The sequence below is a fragment of the Mesoplodon densirostris genome, chromosome 2, assembly GCF_025265405.1.
Source record: "Mesoplodon densirostris isolate mMesDen1 chromosome 2, mMesDen1 primary haplotype, whole genome shotgun sequence".
NCBI classification, from domain to species: domain Eukaryota; kingdom Metazoa; phylum Chordata; class Mammalia; order Artiodactyla; family Ziphiidae; genus Mesoplodon; species Mesoplodon densirostris.
Genome location: NC_082662.1, coordinates 6537564 through 6559729, shown reverse-complemented (window position 1 = coordinate 6559729; position 22166 = coordinate 6537564). Strand labels below are relative to the sequence as shown.

Genomic DNA, 22166 nt, shown 5'->3' with positions numbered 1-22166 from the left:
GTGTTAAAGTGTTTACAATTCCTGAACAAGAAAGGGTATTCTCTCACTTCTAAATTGCTAAGGTTTTTCACACCCAAGTGGGGAACTGAGTGTGGTATAATTCTTTTCCTTTTATCCTGGCTGAGGGCTTTTTCTCCCAAGGATCCATTTAAGCATGGATGTTATATTTCACAGTCTTTCTTTGCTCTTTACCTTGAAGTCTACAATGCTGATTCTCCTGTCTCTAGATCTAAGATTTCCAGGCTCCTCCCTCTCCCTTCTTGCCCCCACTCCCCTCCTGTCCCTGTGACTTCAGCTCCTTGATCCGGAGTTGCTCCTTCATGCTGTCAGCGTCCTTCTGGAAACATTTCCTACGGGATCCTTTGCGTTCAAGCCAAAATTCCCTGGGGAGAAGTTGCTTCCACCACCCTGCTTTTGTTTGCTCTCAGATTCCGAAAGTCTTTCAGTGGAAAGGAATAGTTGCTCGAAGTATGGCCTCCTCTCATGGCAGATAGCTGACCTTTCCCCTCAGAGGTCATTGGTACCTGGGACTTGCAGGATGGAAGGAAGTGCCCTAGAGAAATGCAGCTCATACATACACTCAAGGTTTCTTTTTTTCTTCTTTGTTTTTGTAATGAGATAATAACCAAAAGCTAGAATGGTCATCACTGAACAAGTTTATCTGGCTTTCCCTACTCCCCCCCCCCCGCCCCCCCCCAAGTCTCTAGGAAAAGGGTGTTTCCAACATTAAATCCGTTGCCACACCCTTGTTATAACACTCCCTTCAACCTACCTCACTCAGAAAACAGGTCTCCCCTGATTATTGCTTTAAAGTTAGTACTGTAGTATTGCATTATGGAAAGACGTTTACGGTTCTAATTTTAGAGAAGAATTTTATTAAAATATCCCTGCCCAAGGTCGTGAGTTTTTCTCTGCTTTGCCTCTTTTCCTATGTAAAAGCAGCCTGTGGTAATCCACGCAGGTGGCAGATAAAACTAGCGAAGCACTCAGCGAATGCTTTGAGATACTTCAATCATTATTGAGAAATAAGTGGTTAAAAACATATGCTCCTAAGAGCTCTAGTTTTGTAGAAAAACAGAACTCTGCCTGTCATCTTGTGTTATAAATACAGAGGTAACTTACCAGCTTTGCAGAAACTGGGGCTTTGTTTTTATTATGAAGAAAAATGTGCAGCCTCCCACACACCCTCACAGCAGTTGCATAGCATTGGAAAAATCCTCCAAGAGTAGACAGACTTATGGTTTTAGCCAGACTGTCATTACGTATGGCCTGTCTGCCAGAGACTCTAGGCCCTGAACTGAGAGTGAAGGCAGAATGTGTGGAGCGAATCAGAGGAGATCAGTTTGGAAAGGGAGTTTACAAGGGAGGAATGCTGACAGTGTAAGATAATGGAACCTGTGGTTCTCAAACTTGGCAGATGTGACCGTGTTGGAGAAAAGCTGCAACACAGTGGAGAAAAATGCTTTCTTGCTCTTTTTCCCCTCAGGTCAGGTTGTGTAAATTGCTGAAAGAATGGAAGACCAAAGCCTTAGGTTGCTATGGGGTTCTCTCCCTCTATCTTTTCTAAGAATCATATTCTGTTGTTAAGGGTAAAAGCCACTGGGTTCATGTTTATGCATATTCTTGTACTTAAAGCAGTTAGAATTGATTAAAAGGGAGTGGTTTATTGATGAAATGGGAGTCTTAATATTTTTATTTATACACACTTAGATCTAGATCAGCACTGATAGACTTCTCTATGAGGTTGGTAATGTTCTGTATCTGTGCTGTCCACCGTGGTACCATCAATACTAGCCACACACGACTGGTGAGCACTTGAAATGCCACTAGTGTGACTGAGGAACTGAATTTCTTATTTTATTTAATTTTAATATATTAAAATAGCCACATGTGGCTAGTGGCTACCATATTGGACAGCACAGCCCCAGATTAAAGCTCTTAAGTGATTCACATGGCTGTCAGTGAATAACATTGAAGGGCATTCTCTCATGTACAGACATGTTATAGTTCTGAGGACATATGCTTTTATTTATTTATTTTTTAGAGAAAGTTGGAATGAAAGGGGGAGTATAAAGGTACTATTGGTGGGTGACATGGAGAATTACAAGTTAATTTTTAAAACAAAACCCCCAAAGGTAGCCTGTTTTAATCTATTTAAGAAAAACATTAACGAGAATCATATTATTCTGCTTTAAGAATCTGTGCCCTTTGATTATAAGAGGAAAGCTTGTTAGTGGGTAATGAAAGATGAAGTCTAATTAATAAAGGGATTTTGTTCATTCATCAAATATTTGATTGCTTTCAAAGTTAACATGGCACACATTCCTGCTCTCAGGAATCTGAGCAGAAACCAGGATACCGTGCTTGTATAGCCAGAGTAAGGTTGGGGTGGGAAAAGTTCCCAGGGGGCTGTGAGAGCCCTTTAGAGAGGCTCGTGGATTCGGAGCAAGCTTCTTTGAGAACTGATAACCCTTTCTGTTGAACAATACAAACTAGAACAACGTTCCTCGGACCAGCTAGATGTACTCTGACAGAGCGTGTTCTGCAAAATGTTACTGAGTTCCTCTGTGTTGTGGGGTTCTTAGATGTGTAGAACATGGGCTGTCTGTTAACTGATACCTTTGATCTCTTAGGTATTGTGCAGGTTAGTACCTTACATGGGTTATCTTATTTATTCCGCACAACTCCTCTATGGAGTATGCTGTATTATTTTCTTTATAGATGAAGAAACCAAAGTTTAGACAGAGAAATCAACTGCTCATGGTTATAAAGCTAGCAAGGACCAGGGTGTGTTTCTGTCAGCAGGGCCTTATAGAGAAGATGAGAGGAGACAATATGTGAAACATATGAGCTGGTAAATAATAAGGTATTTTGCATTTGTAATATGTTAAAATGCTAAGTGTAAAATACAGACTATGCTTGCAGAAGGAATTAATTAAAGAGGGGCAAGAAAGGCATGGCACAGTTTGGAGGCATCATGGATCCCTTCTCAGACAGTGTAGGGCTTGGAGTGGACTTGAATAATACACAGTTATTCAACAACTGTTTATTGAGCTGGCAGTAAAGACAGTGTGAGCAAAGGTGAGAGAGTGAGAGGACCAAGCAGGGGTACATGTAGAAGGCTTTTTATTGGAGGATTGTCGGGGAGCAGGGTTATGAACTGAGGACCAGGAGGAAATTGAACCTCATGTAGTCTTTCCTGGAAAGTTTTTTTTTTTTTTTTAAATTAGGATACAGTTGACATAAAACATGATATTAGTTTCAGATGTACAACGTAATGATTTGATATTTGTATATAATGCAAAATGATCTCCACACTAAGTCTAATTAATAGTTCCCTCACTACATATAGTTACAAATGTTTTTTTTTCTTGTGATGAACACTTTTAAGATCTACTCTTTTAACAACTTTCAAATACAGTCAGCCGTCTGTGTCCGTGGGTTTTCCATCCACCGTTGATTGAATCCAAGGATGCAAAACCTGGGGATATGGTGGGCCAACTCTATTCATTGTTTTAGCCATTTTATGTAAAGGACTTGAACATCCGTAGAATTTGGCGTTGGTGGGGGCTCCTGGAACCAGGCCCTTTTGGATACCGAGGGATGACGGTACCATACGGTATTAGTAATATAGTCACTGTGCTGTATGTTACATCCCATGACTTACTTATTTTGTAACTGGAGGGTTGTACCTTTGTCCCACTTAACCCATTCTTGAATGTTCTTGAATGAGGATATTAAAAATTGAGATAAAAGGTAGGTGTCATTTGTGTTTATAGAGAGAACTGAGGTCCAAGGTAAATGAGGGCACTGGGAATGGAGAAAAAGATGGACGGTATTTTCCCAGATGTTTTCCTCCAGATACAAGTGATTCAAGGTAGTGGCCACTTTCTCGCCATGATCTCCAGCCTATTATGTGGTGCTCATCAGTTTGATTTGTTGGTCATCTCTGGTGACTGCGGGGAGGTCCACCTTTTGCCCTGGCTTGGAGCCTGGGTTGTGGTTAGAGCACACCGAGGCCAGAGGTACTCTCACTGCCTTGGCACCATAAGTGGTTTGAGGCATCTAGTCTCTTTTTTCTTGAGTTCTTGCGATCCCCCTTCTGTTTTTTTTTTTTTTTTGCGGTATGCGGGCCTCTCACTGTTGTGGCCTCCCCTGTTGCGGAGCACAGGCTCCGGACGCGCAGGCTCAGCGGCCATGGCTCACGGGCCCAGCCGCTCCGCGGCATATGGGATCCTCCCAGACCGGGGCACGAACCCGCATCCCCTGCATCGGCAGGCGGACTCTCAACCACTTGCGCCACCAGGGAGGCCCCCCCTTCTGTTTTAATTTAATGTTCCACTTACGGGAGTTGATTCCTTTCCCTTGCTGCTGAGTGGCAGATTCTTTTCTTTCCTCTTTCGGTAAAAAATACCTGATTTGCTTTATTTACATCTAAGAAGGTTTTGTGGAGTGAATCATTCTTTATGTGGTTCTGTAGTTCGAGTTGATGTTGGTCTCTAACATGTGAATAGAACGACCCGTTGAATAGTTTGGATTATTTTCTAAAACCTGATCAGTGGTTAAGGCTCATGCGGATGTGGCAGGTGTTTGGGGAATCAGATTCCTATCAAGAACTCCTGATATTAGTTAAGTGCAGTTAAGTTGTAGAATTTCTATTACTCTTGTTCACAACTCATACTGTTCTAAGGAAGAATGAGAATTTGCACTGATCGTTTATATGTTTTGTAATGTGGAGATGAATTACACTGGGCACTATGCTCTGGGTATTTGATTCTGTTGATAACCAACTTACTGAACAGTTTTCTTACCCACAGACTTCTCAGACTCTTTAGTATGACAAGTAAACTGTAAGAGTATTTGTAAGCAGTGCATCCCACACTTAACTTTACACAGAAGATTTTATTGTTGCGCTCGTTGGTTTGGGGCTGTCTGTCATACGGTCTCCAGATTCTTTTTGCGGGGGATTTATTTTGGCAAATGCTTATGGTGTCTGTGTTTAGCCCTATAGTCTCCATCTAATGCTCTTCCCAGGTCATCTCATTTAGTATTCTTAGATACTATATGACTGACTCCCAAGGCCTTCCTTGCCTTGGTTTCTTCTCTCCGGAGCATCAGGTTGTTTTTTTAGCTGCCTAGTAGATGCCTTAGTCTGGATGGCTCTGTATTAGCAGCCGAAACCCAACACTTTGCAAAATTGAAATCTCTTCTCCATTTAGTCACATGCATCATTCCCCCCGCCCCCGTCCCCATCCCCTTGTTGTCCAAACTAAGGATGGAAGCCCTTACATCATCTTCAGTTCTCTGTCTTTGATTCCCAACTGGTTGATTAGCAAGCCTAAAATCCATTGGAAACACTAATAGTATCGTCCTCCTGTTTTGATCCTGGTGGAGAGTAAGAATGGCTTAATTGTGGATGTGGTGATGGGGCTCTCAGGATGCCTAAAAACCTCTTCTGTATTATTGGGAATCTCTGTGGATTTTTCATTGGTATGAAGAGCTGCCTTTTATATCACTGCTTTTTCTACATAGTCTGAAATTCTTTAATATTCTAAAAAATGCTTCTTACCTGTTCGTATCATATCATTTGTTTAAAAAAATATCAGGGCTTCCCTGGTGGCGCAGTGGTTGAGCGTCCGCCTGCCGATGCAGGGGACGCGGGTTCGTGCCCCGCTCCGGGAGGATCCCACATGCCGCGGAGCAGCTGGGCCCGTAAGCCGTGGCTGCTGAGCCTGCGCGTCCGGAGCCTGTGCTCCACAACGGGAGAGGCCACAACAGTGAGAGGCCCGCGTATCACAAAAAAAAAAAAAAAAAAAAAATCAAAAGTGACAGACCTTTAGGGAAGAAGCAACACATCATATCCAGCTGCTTAAAAAAAAAAAAGTCCAAAACAAAACGGTAAATTACCAATTGCTGAAAATGGCACATATGTCTCTAGGTAGTTAGACATACTGTTAAGTCAGTTTGCAAGTTGCAGGATAAAGCAGGCAGGAGAATAAAGAAAGGGATCTGTGCATTTCCCTAAGGTCCCATAGATTTGATAAAATTAACTTTAATCAGAAGTGGCAGTTTTTCCACTGAAAGCATTTGAGAATAAATTTCTCTGTTTTCTGAAGTGAGAAAGAAGATTTCTTTTGAGAATGCTGTTGTAAGCCTATGCTCCATTTACATTTCAGCCTTCCAGGTTGCCTTCGTCAGTTGCTTTTGAAATTTATGTTCTCTCATGTTGAATGTTGCCTTGCTTGCATTTTCCGGGTGTTCTTAAAGGTCACTAGAGACTAGAGCTCTTCAGTATACGTTTACATTGGGCAATAAACTGAGCTTCTGATGTTTTTGTGGTTGTGGAGTATGGAATGAATATTTTGCTTGTAGGTTTAATTTTTCCTTGACTACAAAATTGAGGAAATTTGTCAGGAGAACTTGACTTTGAGCAGTTAGGATACAGACCTTATTTAATCAGGCAATTCAGTTGCTCTACTGTCTTTATCTTACACTATATGAGATGAAAGCTTAGAAAAAAATACCTGTGTGGTATTGATTAATCCTGCCAACGCGTGGCCAATACCAGTCTTGTTAGCAGATGGACTTGCTTCTGGAAGAAATGCAGTTTCTGCCTCCTTCAGCCCTGCTCAGTGTTATCACAGTTATTGTCCTTAGGTACGACCTAGTCAGTTGCTTTCACACTTTTAAAAACTTAGTTTGAAGAGCTCTGAAGACATAGCTTTCCTTTTTCTCCCCCCTCCATGTATTACTCTCCTACTGATGCTAATGTTCAGGTCTGTAAGTCAGAAGGTTCCCTTTTAGTCTAGTGATGGTTGTAGGGCAGCGTTAATAATTCATAAATGTCAAGAGGAGCCCTCTCTTAGGCCATTGGTCTATAGGGAAAGCTGCAACTTTTGTACATATTATTTAATAACAGTTTGTGTTTTAAATTATAATGCAATAGATTTAATTTGGGTATGTTTTAATATGAACTGTGGCATTAAGCTCTTGTACCCCCTTCTTTGAAGAAACATGATTTTCAGTTTTTCTTATTTTGACACTTTTCTTTGGAGCCTTCTATTCATTTCACAAATCAGTGGGTTTCTCAGTAATGACCTCCTTTCCAAGATCTTGGCAGACACTCGCTTTAGAGAGGTGTGTGTCTGTATTGGAAACCCGATGTAGACTTGATGGCATTCTCTTCTCATTCCCAGGAGGGCCTGGCCCTAGAGGTAAGTGAGTTTTTTATTAGAGAATCTGTTACATACCTAGCTGGACTGGGGTGTGTTATCTGTGATGTAGGGCCATTATATCATCCTCTAAAGCTTGTTGTAGTAGACAAATTAAGCTCTACATAATAATAGGGACTTTTATTCTTGAGTGTATGGCTGTTCCTCTTATCAAGAGGGTGAAAATGAAAAAAACATTCTACCCTCCATATGAATTTATTCGATTTATTGCTGATTATGTGTATTCAAGTTTTTGTTTGTTTGTTTTTTTGGGTTTTTTTGGTAGATAAACTTGGTATTTTTGCCTGAGCAACAGATAGAAGGGTGCTGGCATATTCTCAAGAGTTATTTTTATTTTGTGAGGGTACTCTTTGGAAACTGTGAATTTACAATGGGGTTAACTTATTGGGGCCAGAAGCCAGGTGTATCTCAAGGTGAATATCCAGAGAGGTTACTGCTGATGCCTGCAGTGGGAACTTCAGGTGACATTCTATAGGCCTGTACTGTCCTCTACTTCCTTTCACAGTTTCCTTCTTTCTACTTGTAGTTTCCTCACTTAGAAGTTCCAGAATGGAAAATGTCCGTTCAGCTTATTAGCGCCCACAGATCTGACTGTTGTGCTTTTTGCTGTATGTGTCGTATGTCACTTGACTGCTCTTGGCAGTCTTGGGTACCATTCCTGGTCATGGAGAGACATTAGTGCTGAGAAGAAGCTGACAGTGCTGCCTTTATTGCTGGTGAATGATAGCAGCTAGGTAATTATATGTAAGAATCCTCAGTTAGAAATCTAGACTCTCTTACTAGGCAGTGACCCCTCCCCTCCTTTTCTGGCTCTTCCTACTCTCAGTGCTAATGTGATCAGTCATTCAGTGCCCAAAAGTCTGGGGAATCTAAAACAGTCAACTGTAGAACATGCTTCACTGTCAAGGTTACCTGGAGTTCACGCTTCCTACTGTTCCACGTACATAAAAGATGATATTTGTAGAGTGTACTGGGTAGACTGGAGATATTTTGGGAGTGCCTGTATAGGACTTTGTGAAACATTCATTATGTATTTTCCCCCATTCTTTTCATTGACAAATATAGTCATAATTTTCTTGATAATGCACATGTATTTTGAGTCCAGTTAAACCTTTTCGTATCAAGTATTTAAAAACAATACGTGCGCTTCCCTGGTGGCACAGTGGTTAAGAATCCGCCTGCCAACGCAAGGGACACAGGTTCGAGCCCTGGTCTGGGAAGATCCCACATGCCGTGGAGCAACTAAGCCCGTGCACCACAACTACTGAGCCCTCATGCCACAACTACTGAAGCCAACATGCCTAGAGCCCGTGCTCTGCAACAAGAGAAGCCACCGCAATGAGAAGCCCGCGCACAGCAACGAAGAGTAGCCCCCGCTCGCTGCAACTAGAGAAAGCCCGTGTGTAGCAACGAAGACCCAATGCAGCCAAAAATAATAAATAAAATAAAATAAAATTTATATAATAAAAAAACCCAATATGCTTTTTTCCTCCTACTTTTTTGTTTTGAATTCATATACTTAGTTACTACGTTTTCTTTTTTTTTTTTTTTCCCTTCGTGTGGACTGTACAGTATTCAATTTAGGGCCTCAAAAATGTTACTTAAGAAAACTATTTTTAAAATCTAGTAACTCTCCTTTATTAATTTGCAAGGTGAAAACAGTCTCTCCTCTACCCCCCAAGTCTTCATTTGAATAGCTGCTGTATTTCCCTTTGAAACAGGGGCGGGGAGTGGAGTGGATGTTCCTATCTTATGTGACTTCGTAAAGTAGAAGCCAACCAAGACAGTAGCAGCCTGGGTTTTATTAAATACAGCATTTGGTAACATCATTAATATGTAATTTGTCTTTAGGCAACTGTTACATATGTAGAAGGCTTCTCTGTGAATAAAACAGGGTATTCTTTTCACCTCAGCATTTTCAGAACATGGTCTGAGACAGTCTTTCCATCATCCTATCACTGAAACTTCACCTGCAGTTTACAAATTTATTTGGCCTGTCCGTAATACCTTTTATTTGCTTCAGAGTATTCTCTTGCTACTTTGAATGTTTCATCTCCTGTAGTTTGTTTCCACGCCACCCAGTCATCCAGTCTCGTGGTTGTTGGCGTAGGGTTTGTGTGGTGAGGACTCCCAGATTTAAATCTCCAGCCCAGAACTTTCTGACCTCTCAACCTGTACCCATATTTCTGCTTAGATATTTACTAGGCGTCTCAAACTTAACATGTTCCAAACAGAATTCCAGTTTTCCTTCTCTTCCTCATCAGTAAATGAAGCTCTGCTTTTCCAGTTGCTCAGGCCCAAATTGCGGCCCCTTCTTTGACTCTCCTCTTTGTCTCAGATCACATCCAGTCTGACAACAGATTCCGAGGGCTCTACTAGCAGAACCTGCCCATGGTCTGACCTCTCCTTGCACCTGCACTACCGACACCTGGCCTGAATCCACAGTCTCGTAACCCTGCAGCAGCTGGAGGGAGTTTGTTAAAACGTAACTCAGATCATTACTTCTCTATGCCAAAACCCTACAAAAGCTCTTCTCTTATTTCAGTAGATGCAGCATGCACATCGCCCCCGCCTGTCCCCCTTCCCTCTTCACCTCTGACTTTCTTCTTTGCTGTCACTGCTTCATCCACCTCGGCCTTTTGCTGCTGTTTGGATGTGCCCAAACTGCCCCTGTCTCAGGCCTCTGTACTTGCTTTTCTCTCTGCCTGGAATACTTTCCCCCAGATAACCACACAACTTGCTGCCTTACTTCCAGTTAGGTCAAATGACCCCTTATCAGTGATTACCTTAAATAAATGACCCCGCCCCGCCCCATTCCCTTTTGCCCACCTTAATTTTTTCTCCATAGCACTTATCACCAGCTAATATACTATGTATTTTCTTGTTTGTTTGTTGTCTGCTCCCTCCCCTACTATACTGGAAGCTCTCTGAGGTTAGAGATTGTGTGTATTCTGGTCATGCATGTATCTGTAGCTCCTGGGGCAGTGCTTGGCACCTAGTAGGTGCTAAATAAATATTTGCTGAATTAATGGAGGAATTGACAGCGACTTTGCTCAGGACATTGGAGTTTATTTGATGACCAGTGTCACAACTACAGCAGTTCAGTGTTGTGGTCCAGGCCGTGGGACTCCCTGTACTCCCACCCTCCCTGGTCACTTGCTAGTTCTTGGCATCTTGAATTTAATAATTCTAGTGGCTCTTTTGCTTTTCTATTTGAATGACGTCAGGTTAACAAAGATGGCAGTGTAATACATCTGGTCAACCTAGAGAGCATCATACCCAGTTGGAATAGCTCAGAGAAAATGGCAAGTTGAGTTTTGGCTTAGATTTATGCTTTTCGTCAGAGCTACTTTTCCTTTTCATCTAAGACTCAGATTCTGAGTGTTTTTAGAAGGACTGCTCCGGTGAGTTTTGCGGGTTTTTTCCCTTGATATAATTTGTACCCATGGATTAGAAGTGTATTATGAATGCTTTTGGTTTTTCATATATGTGTGAAGTGTAACTGTGTTAAGTATAAAATCCACCCTGTCATTTCCTTTCATCAGCTGTTGAGACCTTACGTGCCATGGTTGCAAATTAACTTTGAATCTTGGATCTCTGCAGACTGAAATAAACCCTGTCCAATTTATCTGCTTTGGAACATGTTGTGCAGAGGTAGTAAGCCTGACCAAGTGTTCCTGCATATTAAAGATTACTGTGGTCCAAGGAAGGTTCTCTTTCATTCTTAATGTGACATGAAATAAAACTTCTCCTATGTGTTTAATTAACTAAGGTGGTTTTTCAGAATTGTGGAGGTAGAGCTTGTCCTTGTGAATTTTATAGCCAGATGCATTTTTTTTTAACTGTAGCAAAGCTTGAGCTTTTCCTTATTAGTTTGTAATGTTGCTGTTTGTGTGTGTTTGTGCTGTAACAGCTTTATTGAAATATAATTTGCATATCACATAATTTACCCATTTTAAGTGTACAATTTAGTGACTTTTAATATTTTCACAGATATATGCAAGCATCACCATAATCAATTCTAGAACATTTATATCATCCCCAAATGAAATGCATAACTATAGCACCCCAGCACCCTCCACCCCCAGGCAACCACCAATCTGCTTTCTGTCTCTATGGATTTGTCTTTTCTGGGCATTTAATATAAATGGGATCATACCATATGTGGTCTTTTGTGACTGGCATTTTTCACGTAAGATAATGCTTCCCAGGCTTATCCATGTTGTAACATGTATCAGTATTTCATTCCTTGTTATTGTTGAATAATGTTCTATTTTATGGGTATACCATATTTTACTTATCTGTCTGCTTGAGTTGGTTTTTTTTTTTTTACACCCCCCCTCCCCTTTCCCCCTGCTTGGTGTCCATACATGCTTGAGTTTTATATTTATCTTTTCTACATTTGGTTTTCTATCTCTGGCCATGCTTTGGGAGAGTGAGTTCAGGAGTTCTTTCCCCTTTCACACCAGGGTTTTGGTCTTGTAGGCATTTGGTTTCCCTTGTTCTTGGCATTGTGGACACCAGGTTTTCTCAGTTAGTCGTGTGATAACAGAAGCATCCACTTGGCTCCAGGACTAGAACAGGTCACCACTGAGTAACATTACTCCTGATCACCTTCAGAGCTTGCCAGGAAACATCAAGATTTTCAGAATATTTACTTCTGTTTTCCTAATTCAGCTTCACACATCTGTGTAATTACTATTTCAGGTAGTGTTTTGAGTTAATCCAATATATTTCAGAGAATGAAGAACATGCCACATTATATAGTTTTCGTAATGGTGTTAGCTTTATGGATTCCATACTGGTCAAGCATAATTTTGAATAAAGCAACACAGATGCTTAATCCTTTGAAATCTCTGTGATAGACAAGCAGTTTTATTCGTTTAAAGCAGTGGTTCTCAACTGTGAACAACTTTGCTCCCCAGAGGCTATGTGGCAGTATCTGGAGATTTTTTTTTAATGTTTTATTTATTTAATTTAATTTATTTATTTTGGGCTGTGTTGGGTCTTCATTGCTGCACGCTACGGTGAGTGGGGGCTACTCTTCATTGCGGTGCGTGGGCTTCTCATTGTGGTGGCTTCTCTTGTTGCGGAGCATGGGCTCTAGGCGTGCGGGATTCAGTAGCTGAGGCGCGAGGGCTCAGTAGTTGTGGCTTGCGGGCTCTAGAGCGCAGGCTCAGTAGGTGTGGCGCACGGGCTTAGTTGCTCCGCGGCATGTGGGATCTTCCCGGATCAGGGCTCAAACCCGTGTCCCCTGCATTGGCAGGTGGATTCTTAACCACTGCACCACCAGAGAAGACCTGGAGATACTTTTATGTTGTCGTCATTGGAGCAGTGGGTTGTGCTACTAGAATCTTTGTGAGTAGAGACCAGGGATAATGCACAGGACAGGCCTCCCCCCAAACCGCCCCACCCAAATCTGGCTCAGAATGTTAGTTGTGCTGCGGTTGAGAAGCCCTGGTTTAAAGTGAGCAGTGAATTTTTCTTAACTACTTAGTAGAAGAGACACAACTATAGGCAACTTGCAAGGCAAAAAAATTTCGTATGTAATTGCGAAAATCTTCACATTTTAACAGTATAGAAAAGCAATTGCTCGTGTCAGTGGATTTGTGTGTTCTTTAAAGAAAAGGAGGATTTTTGATTTTGGGGGGTGCTGGGGAACCTCCTTGGGCATCTCATCTTTGGGAATTCCTTACTCCTACTCCAAATAAAAAGGTTATGTGTTGTTTGTTATTTAATTTTAATTGAGCTGTTGATTGTAACCTGGAGTTTTGCTATCCTGGGTACTTTCCCCACCTTTTGCAGGTAGTATGTTTTGTTGTTATTATGTCTTTTTGGAAGAAATTAAGATATTTGTCAGAGTCCGCCAATCTTAGTTCTCTCTTTTTTCCCAGAGCTTCTCAAGCAGTTGAGGAAGTGCTGCTCTAAGCATTACACCCACTTGTGATTAAGGTGCGTTCATTCTTTCCCTCCTTCTGTTTTTTTGTTTGTTTGTTTTTTTTTTTGGCGGTACGCGGGCCTCACACTGTTGTGGCCTCTGCCGTTGCGGAGCGCAGGCTCCAGACGCGCAGGCTCAGCGGCCATGGCTCACGGGCCCAGCCGCTCCACGGCATGTGGGATCTTCCCGGACCGGGGCACGAACCCGTGTCCCCTGCATCGGCAGGTGGACTCTCAACCACTGCACCACCAGGGAAGCCCCCCTCCTTCTGTTTTGATACCACAGAGGCTGCTCTCTGAATTTGACTAATGGGTCCCATCTCGGTTATTTAGGTTGTCTCAATAAGACATGTGTTCCAGGAATGAGTATTTAAACGTTGACTAATTAAACTGATTGAGTTTAAATATTTATTAAGCCCCAATGCAGAGAATCTTTGGAGGTACATGTGTAACCGTTTGCTTATAAACGGCTGGATTTGTTCAGGTGGGAGAACGCCCAGTACCACATCCGTTTCAGATGAAGCACTCTGACCTCTACATGGGTTCCTATATACTCGCTGACCCCATGTTTCAGAGTTACCTTGCATCTCTGTCAGTGATTCTCCAGCCTGTTTTGAGGTGTTCTGTGCAGCAGGTTGCTGTTTATGAGTTCTTATCCGGGAGTAACAAGTGTTAGAGTGACATTTCCCTTTCCAGAGCAGAAGTCAGTACATTTTCATTCCCAGGCTGTTGGTATGAAAGGGAACAGGGAAAGAACATTGATTTTACTGAGAAAGCAAGTCGCTCAGCTGTCGCATGCTTCCTGGGTGTTCTGTTGCCTGCCTGGCTGCAGCTGCTTGTCTTGCAGGTGGGGCCCAGCGCAGTGGGTAGCTCACTTAGGTCTTCCACTCTTGGACCATCCCATTTTGTTCCGAAGGGAGAAGGCTAAAGCATTTATTGAGACATAATAAATGTAGAAATGGCAAAGGCGGAAGTTCTTGAGGACCTTGGTTCCTGATTTAGGCTTTCAGAGATAGTGGATTTGAAAGCAAGCTAGTTGGGAATGGCACTAACAGCTCTTGTTGGAAAATATCTTGTGCCAGACGGGATGGATGTTTCCCCAAATCCTACTTTCATCCTAAGAGCCTGCAGTAACACCGTTTGCTTAGCAACTGTATTGGCTAACTTGGCTCTTAAGGCTGTGTGATTGAAGGCAGTATAGCCTGTGGTTAAGAGTATAGGCTCTGAGTCAGTGTCCTGGGTCTAACACAGAGCTGTGTGATTTGGGTCTACCGAAATACACACTGTGTGAGTTTTGGTCTCCTTGCTCAGCCTCTCGGGGCTTGCTTTTGCAGGGAAACTGTACACAGCAACAGCATCTACTGAAAAGAGTTACAGTTAGGATGATCATGTGACCTGGTTTCATGTTTTTCCTGAGCAATTATTAATGTTTTTGCTCTCAGATGTGTCCCGGTTTGGACGATAAATTATATACTCGCTCTCATTATAGTGAAGATTAAATGAATTAACGTGTAAAATGCTTATTAGCTCATGTTAAGTGCTCAGTGAGTATTAGCTGCTTTATTATTTTAGGAGCCTCCATTATCCGTTCCCCCCTCTACTTTAGCTTACTTCCTACTAGTTTTACTCTGTATTTGCCATGCAGGACAAGGGTTTAATCAGTCACTGTTGTTACTGCACTTGCACCTGGAATGCTCTCTCCTCCTTTGTGCTCCCCCGACCCTGTCCATGGTGTGCAGGCCAGCTCAGGCACCCCCTCAGTTATTTACGCATGAACTATTTTCCTTCCCAAATAAAAGTCTCATCATAATACCCTCTTGATTGATCCAGCTTATGTGTGAGAGGGAGGGCAGGGAAGAGTAATTTCTTGTTCGTCTGTATGCGCCAGGCAGTGAGTTTGGATCTGAGAATACAACACAGGGCAAAGAGAGTCAGGGTCAGCCCTTCATGGAGCTTCTAGCTTAGAGGTGGAGACAGATGTTAATCAAATCACACAAATAAATGTGAAGTTACGGTTGTAGAGAGCATTACAAAGGGATTTAACCTAGTCCTTTTGGACAAGAAAGGACATCTTGAGGAGGTTCCTGTTGAGCTGTGACCTGAAGGAAGAATAGGAGGTACCTAGGCCAGGAGAGGAGATGAGCATCACGACGGAAGGGGGAGCACGAGCTAAGTCTTACTCCAGGTAGGAGGGCGTGTGTTCACGGGGCAGAGGGAAGGTCGGTGTGGTTGGGCACGGAGTGTGGGAGGGAGGCGGGGGTGAGGCCACATAGAAAGATAAGGGCGTTGTAGGTCATGGTTAGGATTTGGGTTTTTAGTTAACAGAAGTGACAAGTCACTGAGTATTTTAAGGTAAGGATTGACATAATCACATTAGCCTTTTGAAAGGAGAGCCCTGGCTGCAGTCTGTAAAGAGAATTATGAGGATTCAGAGGAGTGGATTTGGAGAGAAGCCAATTGAAGTGGTCCAGGAAAGCCACACTAGTAGCTTTTGACTAAGGTTGTGGTGTTGGACGTGTTCTCAGGTAGGTGTATTTGAGAGAAATTTATAAGGTAACTGTGACATGGTTTGTTGATGATGGGGTGAAAGAGAGGAGGCACTAAACATGTGGCTTAGGTGTCCAGCTTGCTTGACAGGATGGGCAGCGGCACCAGTCACGAGAGAGGCCATTTGGGGCCAGAGTGTGCCCTTGTTTTGATATGTTGAGGTGCCTTTGAGACATCCAAGAGGAGACTTCAGGTGGGGGCAGTTTTCAGAGGCATCTGGCTCTGCAGGAGAAGTTTGGTAGACACGTGCATTTGTGGATCGCCTGTGTGGACGTGGTACCTGGGGCCTGACGGACACGTAGGAGGTCAACGAAGATGAGGAAGGATGGCTCCGGATAGTGCCTGAAGAGCTCCCCCATTAGCTGGTCCAATACTAGAGGTGGAGGAACAGTTAAATAGACCCAGGAGATGACAGTGCCAGGAAGGCCAAAGGATAAGAGCCTTTCCAGAAGGAGGGTGTGTGGTCAGCCCTGTCAGAGGGTGCTGAATGGTCAAATGATAATGAGGACAAAACCTCTAGTGGATTCGACACAGAGAGGAAATTGCATCGGTAGGAGTTGTTCTAGCGAATATTATACTGTAGTCATGGTCCTTGTTGGTTAGTGGAGGAGCTACACAAGTTAACAGCAGATACGAGTAGTGGGATCAGTGAGGGCCACTTTACAGGCAGGAGGGGGAACAGTGCGGGCCTGGACTTTGGGTGGGTCTGGGAGCCTTCCTGGAGTCTGGCAGCAGGAATGCCCGAGGGCCCTAAGGGTAAGTAGAGGTTAGCCCGACACAGGGGAGGGCACAGCTGGACACACGGGAAGGGTGGAGGTGGGGCTGGAGTGGTGAAGGGGCAGTCAGGACAGGAAGGTCTGTAATCTTTGGAGAGGAATGGGGGACAGTGAATCGTACTGTACGTGGTGAATTGTGTGGTGTGTGAAGTGTATCTCAAGCTGTTAAGAAAAAAAAAAGTGGTGGAGGGTCAGATGCTTGGCTGGCTGTGTTGGAGGACGAATTGGAAGGAAAGCAAAAACAAAAGTTTATAGTCACAGAGACCAGTTAGAAGGCAGTTGTGTTCATCTGTGTGAAGGATGATGATGGCTGGAAATAGGCACTTTCTGCTTGAGCTGGAGCAGTGGACAAATTACAGAGTTATTCAGGAGGAGATTGGTAGACCCTGAGAGCTGAGCAAAATGCCTAGTGTGTGGTTGGTATTTGACAGACGTAAGCATTTCTTGCTGTGGTTGAATGAGGAAGAATTCATTGGACTTCACTGACTGCATTTGATGTGAGAGTCAAGCATCCTCCAGAATCTGGCTTGAGCAACAGAACTCAGGGACTGGGAACTCAGGAGGGAGGAGCAAGTTTTTGTTAATAAGTGGATTTTACACGATCCAAGAGGAGATATTTTAAAATTTTTACTTCATTTGTAGTCAGTTTTCCATGATTTATTTCTTACTCGTGTAATAGGATTCCCCCTCCTCCCTAGTGGGTAATAATAAATTCTTGAGGGTAAGGATGATGTTTGGCTATGTTTATATCTTGCATAGCACAATACACTATTTGGCATTATCTGATGTAGTAGACAATGTAGTCATGACTGATCTAGGTATATATTATTGATAGTTTACATTTATAAAGCACTTTGCAATCTGTAAGTGCATTCACACGTATACATATACTTAATTCTCACAGCAGCTCTGTGAAGTAGCTAGTTATTATCCCTGTTTTACAGCATTGAAACTGACTCAGAGAGGTAGAGTGACCTGCCTAAGGCACTAGCCCTGGCAGTGCCAAGAACTTGGATCTTGGCTTCTGAGCCCAGTCTTCTTGCAGTTCTATCAAGGGCCCACACCTCCTGGGAGTGCTTAAATAGTGACAAGAAATGGTGTTCTTAAATGAGGTGTGGACCCTGAGCTTGACCGAAATTTTAGTACTTTATCCAAATCAGTTCTGTTAAGTAGTGTAAGGTGTTTGTAGGTGGTTGTTGGCTTCACTTTGAAGAGGCAGACAGTGTTTGTGTAGAGGGTTAAGTAACCTGAAGTAATAAAGAACAGTTCTGTATCCTTGACTCTGTTAAATGCCTTTGACCCTGATTAGATCACAATGAAACGAAGCTAGCCTACCAAATTTTATCAAGATAAAACGATGAAGTGCAATCTGATGACTCTGGAAACTAGTGAGAGGACTATACGTTCGTTTTTTAAAAAATCAGTCCTCTTCCTCGTGTCACATCAGCCCCTCTGGCCTCCCGTGTCTTGAATGTAACTGAATCACTGCTGCCTCTGGACATTTGCACCTACTTTCCCCTCTGCTGGAATGGTCTCCGTGTTTCCTCTGTACTCACTTTTACTTGGGACAAAGCCACCTCAGTGAGGCCTTCCCTGACCATCATTTAAAATTGCAATCCTCTTATACTCCCTTGTCCCCATTGGACTCCCCATGTAAGATCTTTTAATATAGTGTGTGTGTGTGTGTGTGTGTGTGTGTGTGTGTGTGTGTGTGTGTGTATCTTTCTTCATTTCCTGGAACATCAGTTCCACAAGGACAGGGATGTTTGTATGTGGTTCTCTGCTGTTTTCCCCATACCTAGGGCAGTAACTAGCACACCGCACATTGTGGGCATTCAGTAGACGTTTGTTCGATGAATAGATGAAGATTGTTTTGAATCTGAAATGTTTTAGATTCGATTATTCCTTTAATTAATTATTAAAGTATCTTTTGCCATGTTTCCTGTTTAACTGGGTTGAGTAGTGGATCGACAAGATATTTTCAATATTCTTGTCTGTCGTACTGGAGAAAAGTACCTCTTGTTTTGCGGGGAGAGGTTAAAGTGAGTGTGTTTCCTAAAACTGTCTGTGCAAATTATCAGCAAGGATACATGTAGGAAAGGTTGGCACCTGTGAAGATACAGATTATAACCTGAGCAGCAGGTTGGAATCAGGTCAGATGGGGTTCACCTTTGGGAGACCTGCTTTAGACTCACTCACGGGCAGATGATCTCTTCTTAGTTCTCCTCCTGTAGCCTGAAAAGTGGGAGTGGTGACTTCTGTCTGGTTCACATCACTGAGTTGTAGACAGAGAGAATCTAATGAGATCATGGCAGGGACCTGCTTTGTAAACCCCTTGCTGTTTTAAAGATGCCGTTGTATTGTCTACTGTGTAGATCATTTCTAGCGTACTGAAGCGGCAGCTACCCTTCCCGGTGCCATCTGGGTCCCTTTCCTCAAATGTTGTATTATTGTTGCATGTTGGTCATTTTATAATGAGGCTCAAAAAATTATGATTAGTGTGGTAAGTACAGAGGAAAAGAATATATCCCCACTGAGCTTTATTTTATAGCCAAATGTAAATGGTAGTTGGATTAACTTTTGCTTTGGATTATCAATATTCTTGGTTATCTGAGGGTTGGATACACGCGCGCACACACACACGTAGAGGATTTCATTTTGTGGATGGTTTCTCTGTTGATTATTGAATTTTTCTTGCTAACTCCTGGCAGAAACAACTCAAATTTTTTTATAAATAGAAATACAGTATATGATTTTGTAGGGAGTAATGTTGAATGTACAATTTGGACTTACTGGTTTTTTTTCCCTTTTTTTAAGTGAGGAAATAATATTTTTACACATTTTTCTGGAGCAGTTATCTTGTTAACCCTAGGGAGAATGAGTTTTTTTCTTGAACTTATCTGAAGTATGTCTGTCCTGAACTGCATCTGAGAGGCTTTCAGTCTAAGCTTCTTGTTCTTTTTAGATTCCCAGGAGGCCTTGGTTTGTTTTCAGTGTCAAAGAGGAATGTTTTAACAACTGTAGTAACTGATGGTTTTCTTTCTTGTATGATTGACTTGTTCAGGCTCTAAACTTAAGCCAGATGGAGAAAGTAATATGTCTCTGTGTATTTTCAATTGCTAACACTGGTGGCCTACAGGGACTTGGGAGTTTATTACTGTCTGTTTAGCAGATGATTCATCGAAGCAGAACTTTTGCAGACACTAGAATAATTTTTCATTTTCTGGAAATATGTTTAGAAAATTGAAATCCTATCTGAAAGTGCAATTTCCTATGTAAAAGGAAGCAATTTAGGTTTGTGCTACATGCTTTCATCCTTCTGACTTTGCTTATAGATTGTTGGCATTATTGCTCCTTCATTGTTTTCTCACCGAGAAGTTGTTGTTAACATTTTAAAAATTTTCCTGAATGCCTAAGGATATTCGAAGTGCTTATGTGGAGGTCTTTTCTGGTATCAAGTTTGACCTAAGAGCTTTGGAGAGAGTATATGATAATTTTTATGGTTTTGGCATGACCAAAAAGAATTTTCTCTGCGTCTGAGGCATGTAATTACAAACTGACTTGTTTGTCGTTGTCTGAGTAGAGAGGACCAATTTTTTGTTTCTTTGCATGTGTTGTTTCCTATCTGGCCCTCATAGCATGAGCAAGAGATGGTCCTCCTATATCAGTGTCTCCTCTTTTTGCATTAGAGCATTGCGGGCGAGGACCACGAGGTGTTCCCTCATGGTGTCTTTAGTTCTGAACCCCTGGCACGTAGATAATGTTTGGTACAGATTGTTGAAAAAATGAGATATTGGGAAGGATGATAAAAGATTGCAAAAGATAAATTACTGGTTATTATGACTGTTCCAAAACTGACATGTAAATAAAAGTTTTATTTAAAATTTTTTATAAGAATTGTGTTGGGTTGGAGCCTGGGGTTTACTCTTCTCATTATACATTCTTAAAACCTTCAGACTTTCCTTTTGGGGTTTAGTTCTGGGGAGAAATTTATTAGGGAAACCATTAACAGTGGAAATTTGGAAGAATGTATAAACCACCTAATATTCCCTAAAGATGGAAGGTTGTTTTTGGAAACTGTTATATTTTCTTAAGACAGAGATATCTTTCGAGAAACCATTTTTCCTGGAAAATAACTAGAATAGTAAGTAGACTTAGAAGATGTAAAAAATTGTAATTGAAGGCAAAGGAATCTTGCTTTGAGGTTGTCACTTTTATTTGAGTCAGCTCTTATGTTTATTCTTGAGAGGAGCTCTGGAAATTTGGAGAAGTGGCTAGAAAGAGTCTTCAGAAGATAATGCACTGTGAGACATCCTGAGACATTTTCCAAGGCTATCCAAATTACTTTTTTTTTTGCAGGTGGAAATAATTTTAACTACAGGTTCTTTCCCTTTTAAATTAATGTTATGGGTTATGAAGCCCCTTTTGTATACTTGTACCCATTATATGTTGTTTACTAGGGTACACTTTACTTTTTCCTTTAAAAGTTAGAGAAAACAATTTGTATACAGAAAGCATAGTTTACCCTTACGCATTCAGACATTTTTCATTATTGGTGTGATCGAAAATCCTAAACCACATGCTAGTTGAGGCCCAAAACTGTTTATATTTAAATTTGATATCACTTGTCCTACCTTTTTTCCTATTGCTAGTGAGAAGTTTTAGTTGCTAAAGCATGAGTAAGTGAGTCATTTAACAAAACGTTATTTTAGGAAGGAAATACGAAAAAATGTTAAAGGAAAATCAATTTCGCTCTCTCTTTCCTCTCCTAGCATTTTTGAAACGTTGGGGTTGTTGGAGTGGTCGGATTTTCCCTGGAATTGAGTGAGAAATTCAGAAGACTGAAGCCCAGGCTTACTGTCTACCTTTCACGGAGGCCCAGCCGTGAGAGGACAGAAGAAGGCACGTGGCGAATCATGACAGCTGATAAAGACAAAGACAAAGAGAAAGAGAAGGACCGGGACCGAGATCGGGACCGAGAGCGAGAGAAGAGAGACAAGGCGCGAGAGAGTGAGAACTCAAGGCCACGCAGGAGCTGTACCTTGGAAGGAGGAGCCAGAAATTACGCCGAGAGTGATCACAGCGAAGATGAGGACAATGACAATAGTGCCACCACGGAGGAGTCCACGAAGAAGAGCAAGAAGAAGCCCCCGAAAAAAAAATCTCGTTACGAAAGGACGGACACCGGGGAGATAACGTCTTACATCACGGAGGATGATGTCGTCTACAGACCAGGAGGTGAGGCGCCTTTGGGTCTTTCCAGTGTTTGTGGTAGAGAAATGATGTCAGCTCGTTCCAGGCAGGCGTGGAACCCAGAAGAGCGGGTAGTGGTTTGGGGCAGGAAAACTGCAGGTGGCAAGCAGCTGCCAGCTTTGGTCAGCTGGGTCTGCTCGTCCTTCGCCGGGCCCGCCTCCACTCGCCTCCTGTCCTGGTCGGCGAGCCTGCTGTTATTTCCTTGTCTTCTGCTGCTCGTTCTCGCGCTTCACTGCCTGCCCAGCAGTTTTCCTCTTTCCGCTTCCTCCTTGCCTTTTGTCTTCAACACCGATTAGGCTGTGTTGAGACCCTGCAGAATGGAGTACACAGGGGGACAAGCAAACCTTAAAATTCTTGGGAACAGGACGTTTTATGTTGGCTGCAGGAGTGACCAGAAACTAGAAGGTGTTTTTAATGGCCT

At 42.4% G+C, this 22166-nt stretch overlaps 1 protein-coding gene across 4 annotated transcripts in view; it reads left to right on the top strand.

Annotated features, from left to right (window-relative positions):
* RERE (arginine-glutamic acid dipeptide repeats) overlaps nt 1-22166 on the top strand; it is a 429369-nt gene that overhangs the window by 143998 nt on the left and 263205 nt on the right. For 3 of the 4 annotated variants that reach the window (XM_060088919.1, XM_060088918.1, XM_060088917.1), the window contains exon 2: nt 21265-21730. The exons of the other annotated variant lie outside the window; for it this stretch is intronic. In XM_060088919.1, the coding sequence (XP_059944902.1) occupies nt 21409-21730 (322 nt within the window). In that variant the 5' untranslated portion in view covers nt 21265-21408. The remainder of the gene's footprint in view (nt 1-21264; nt 21731-22166) is intronic. 4 annotated transcript variants of the gene reach the window in all.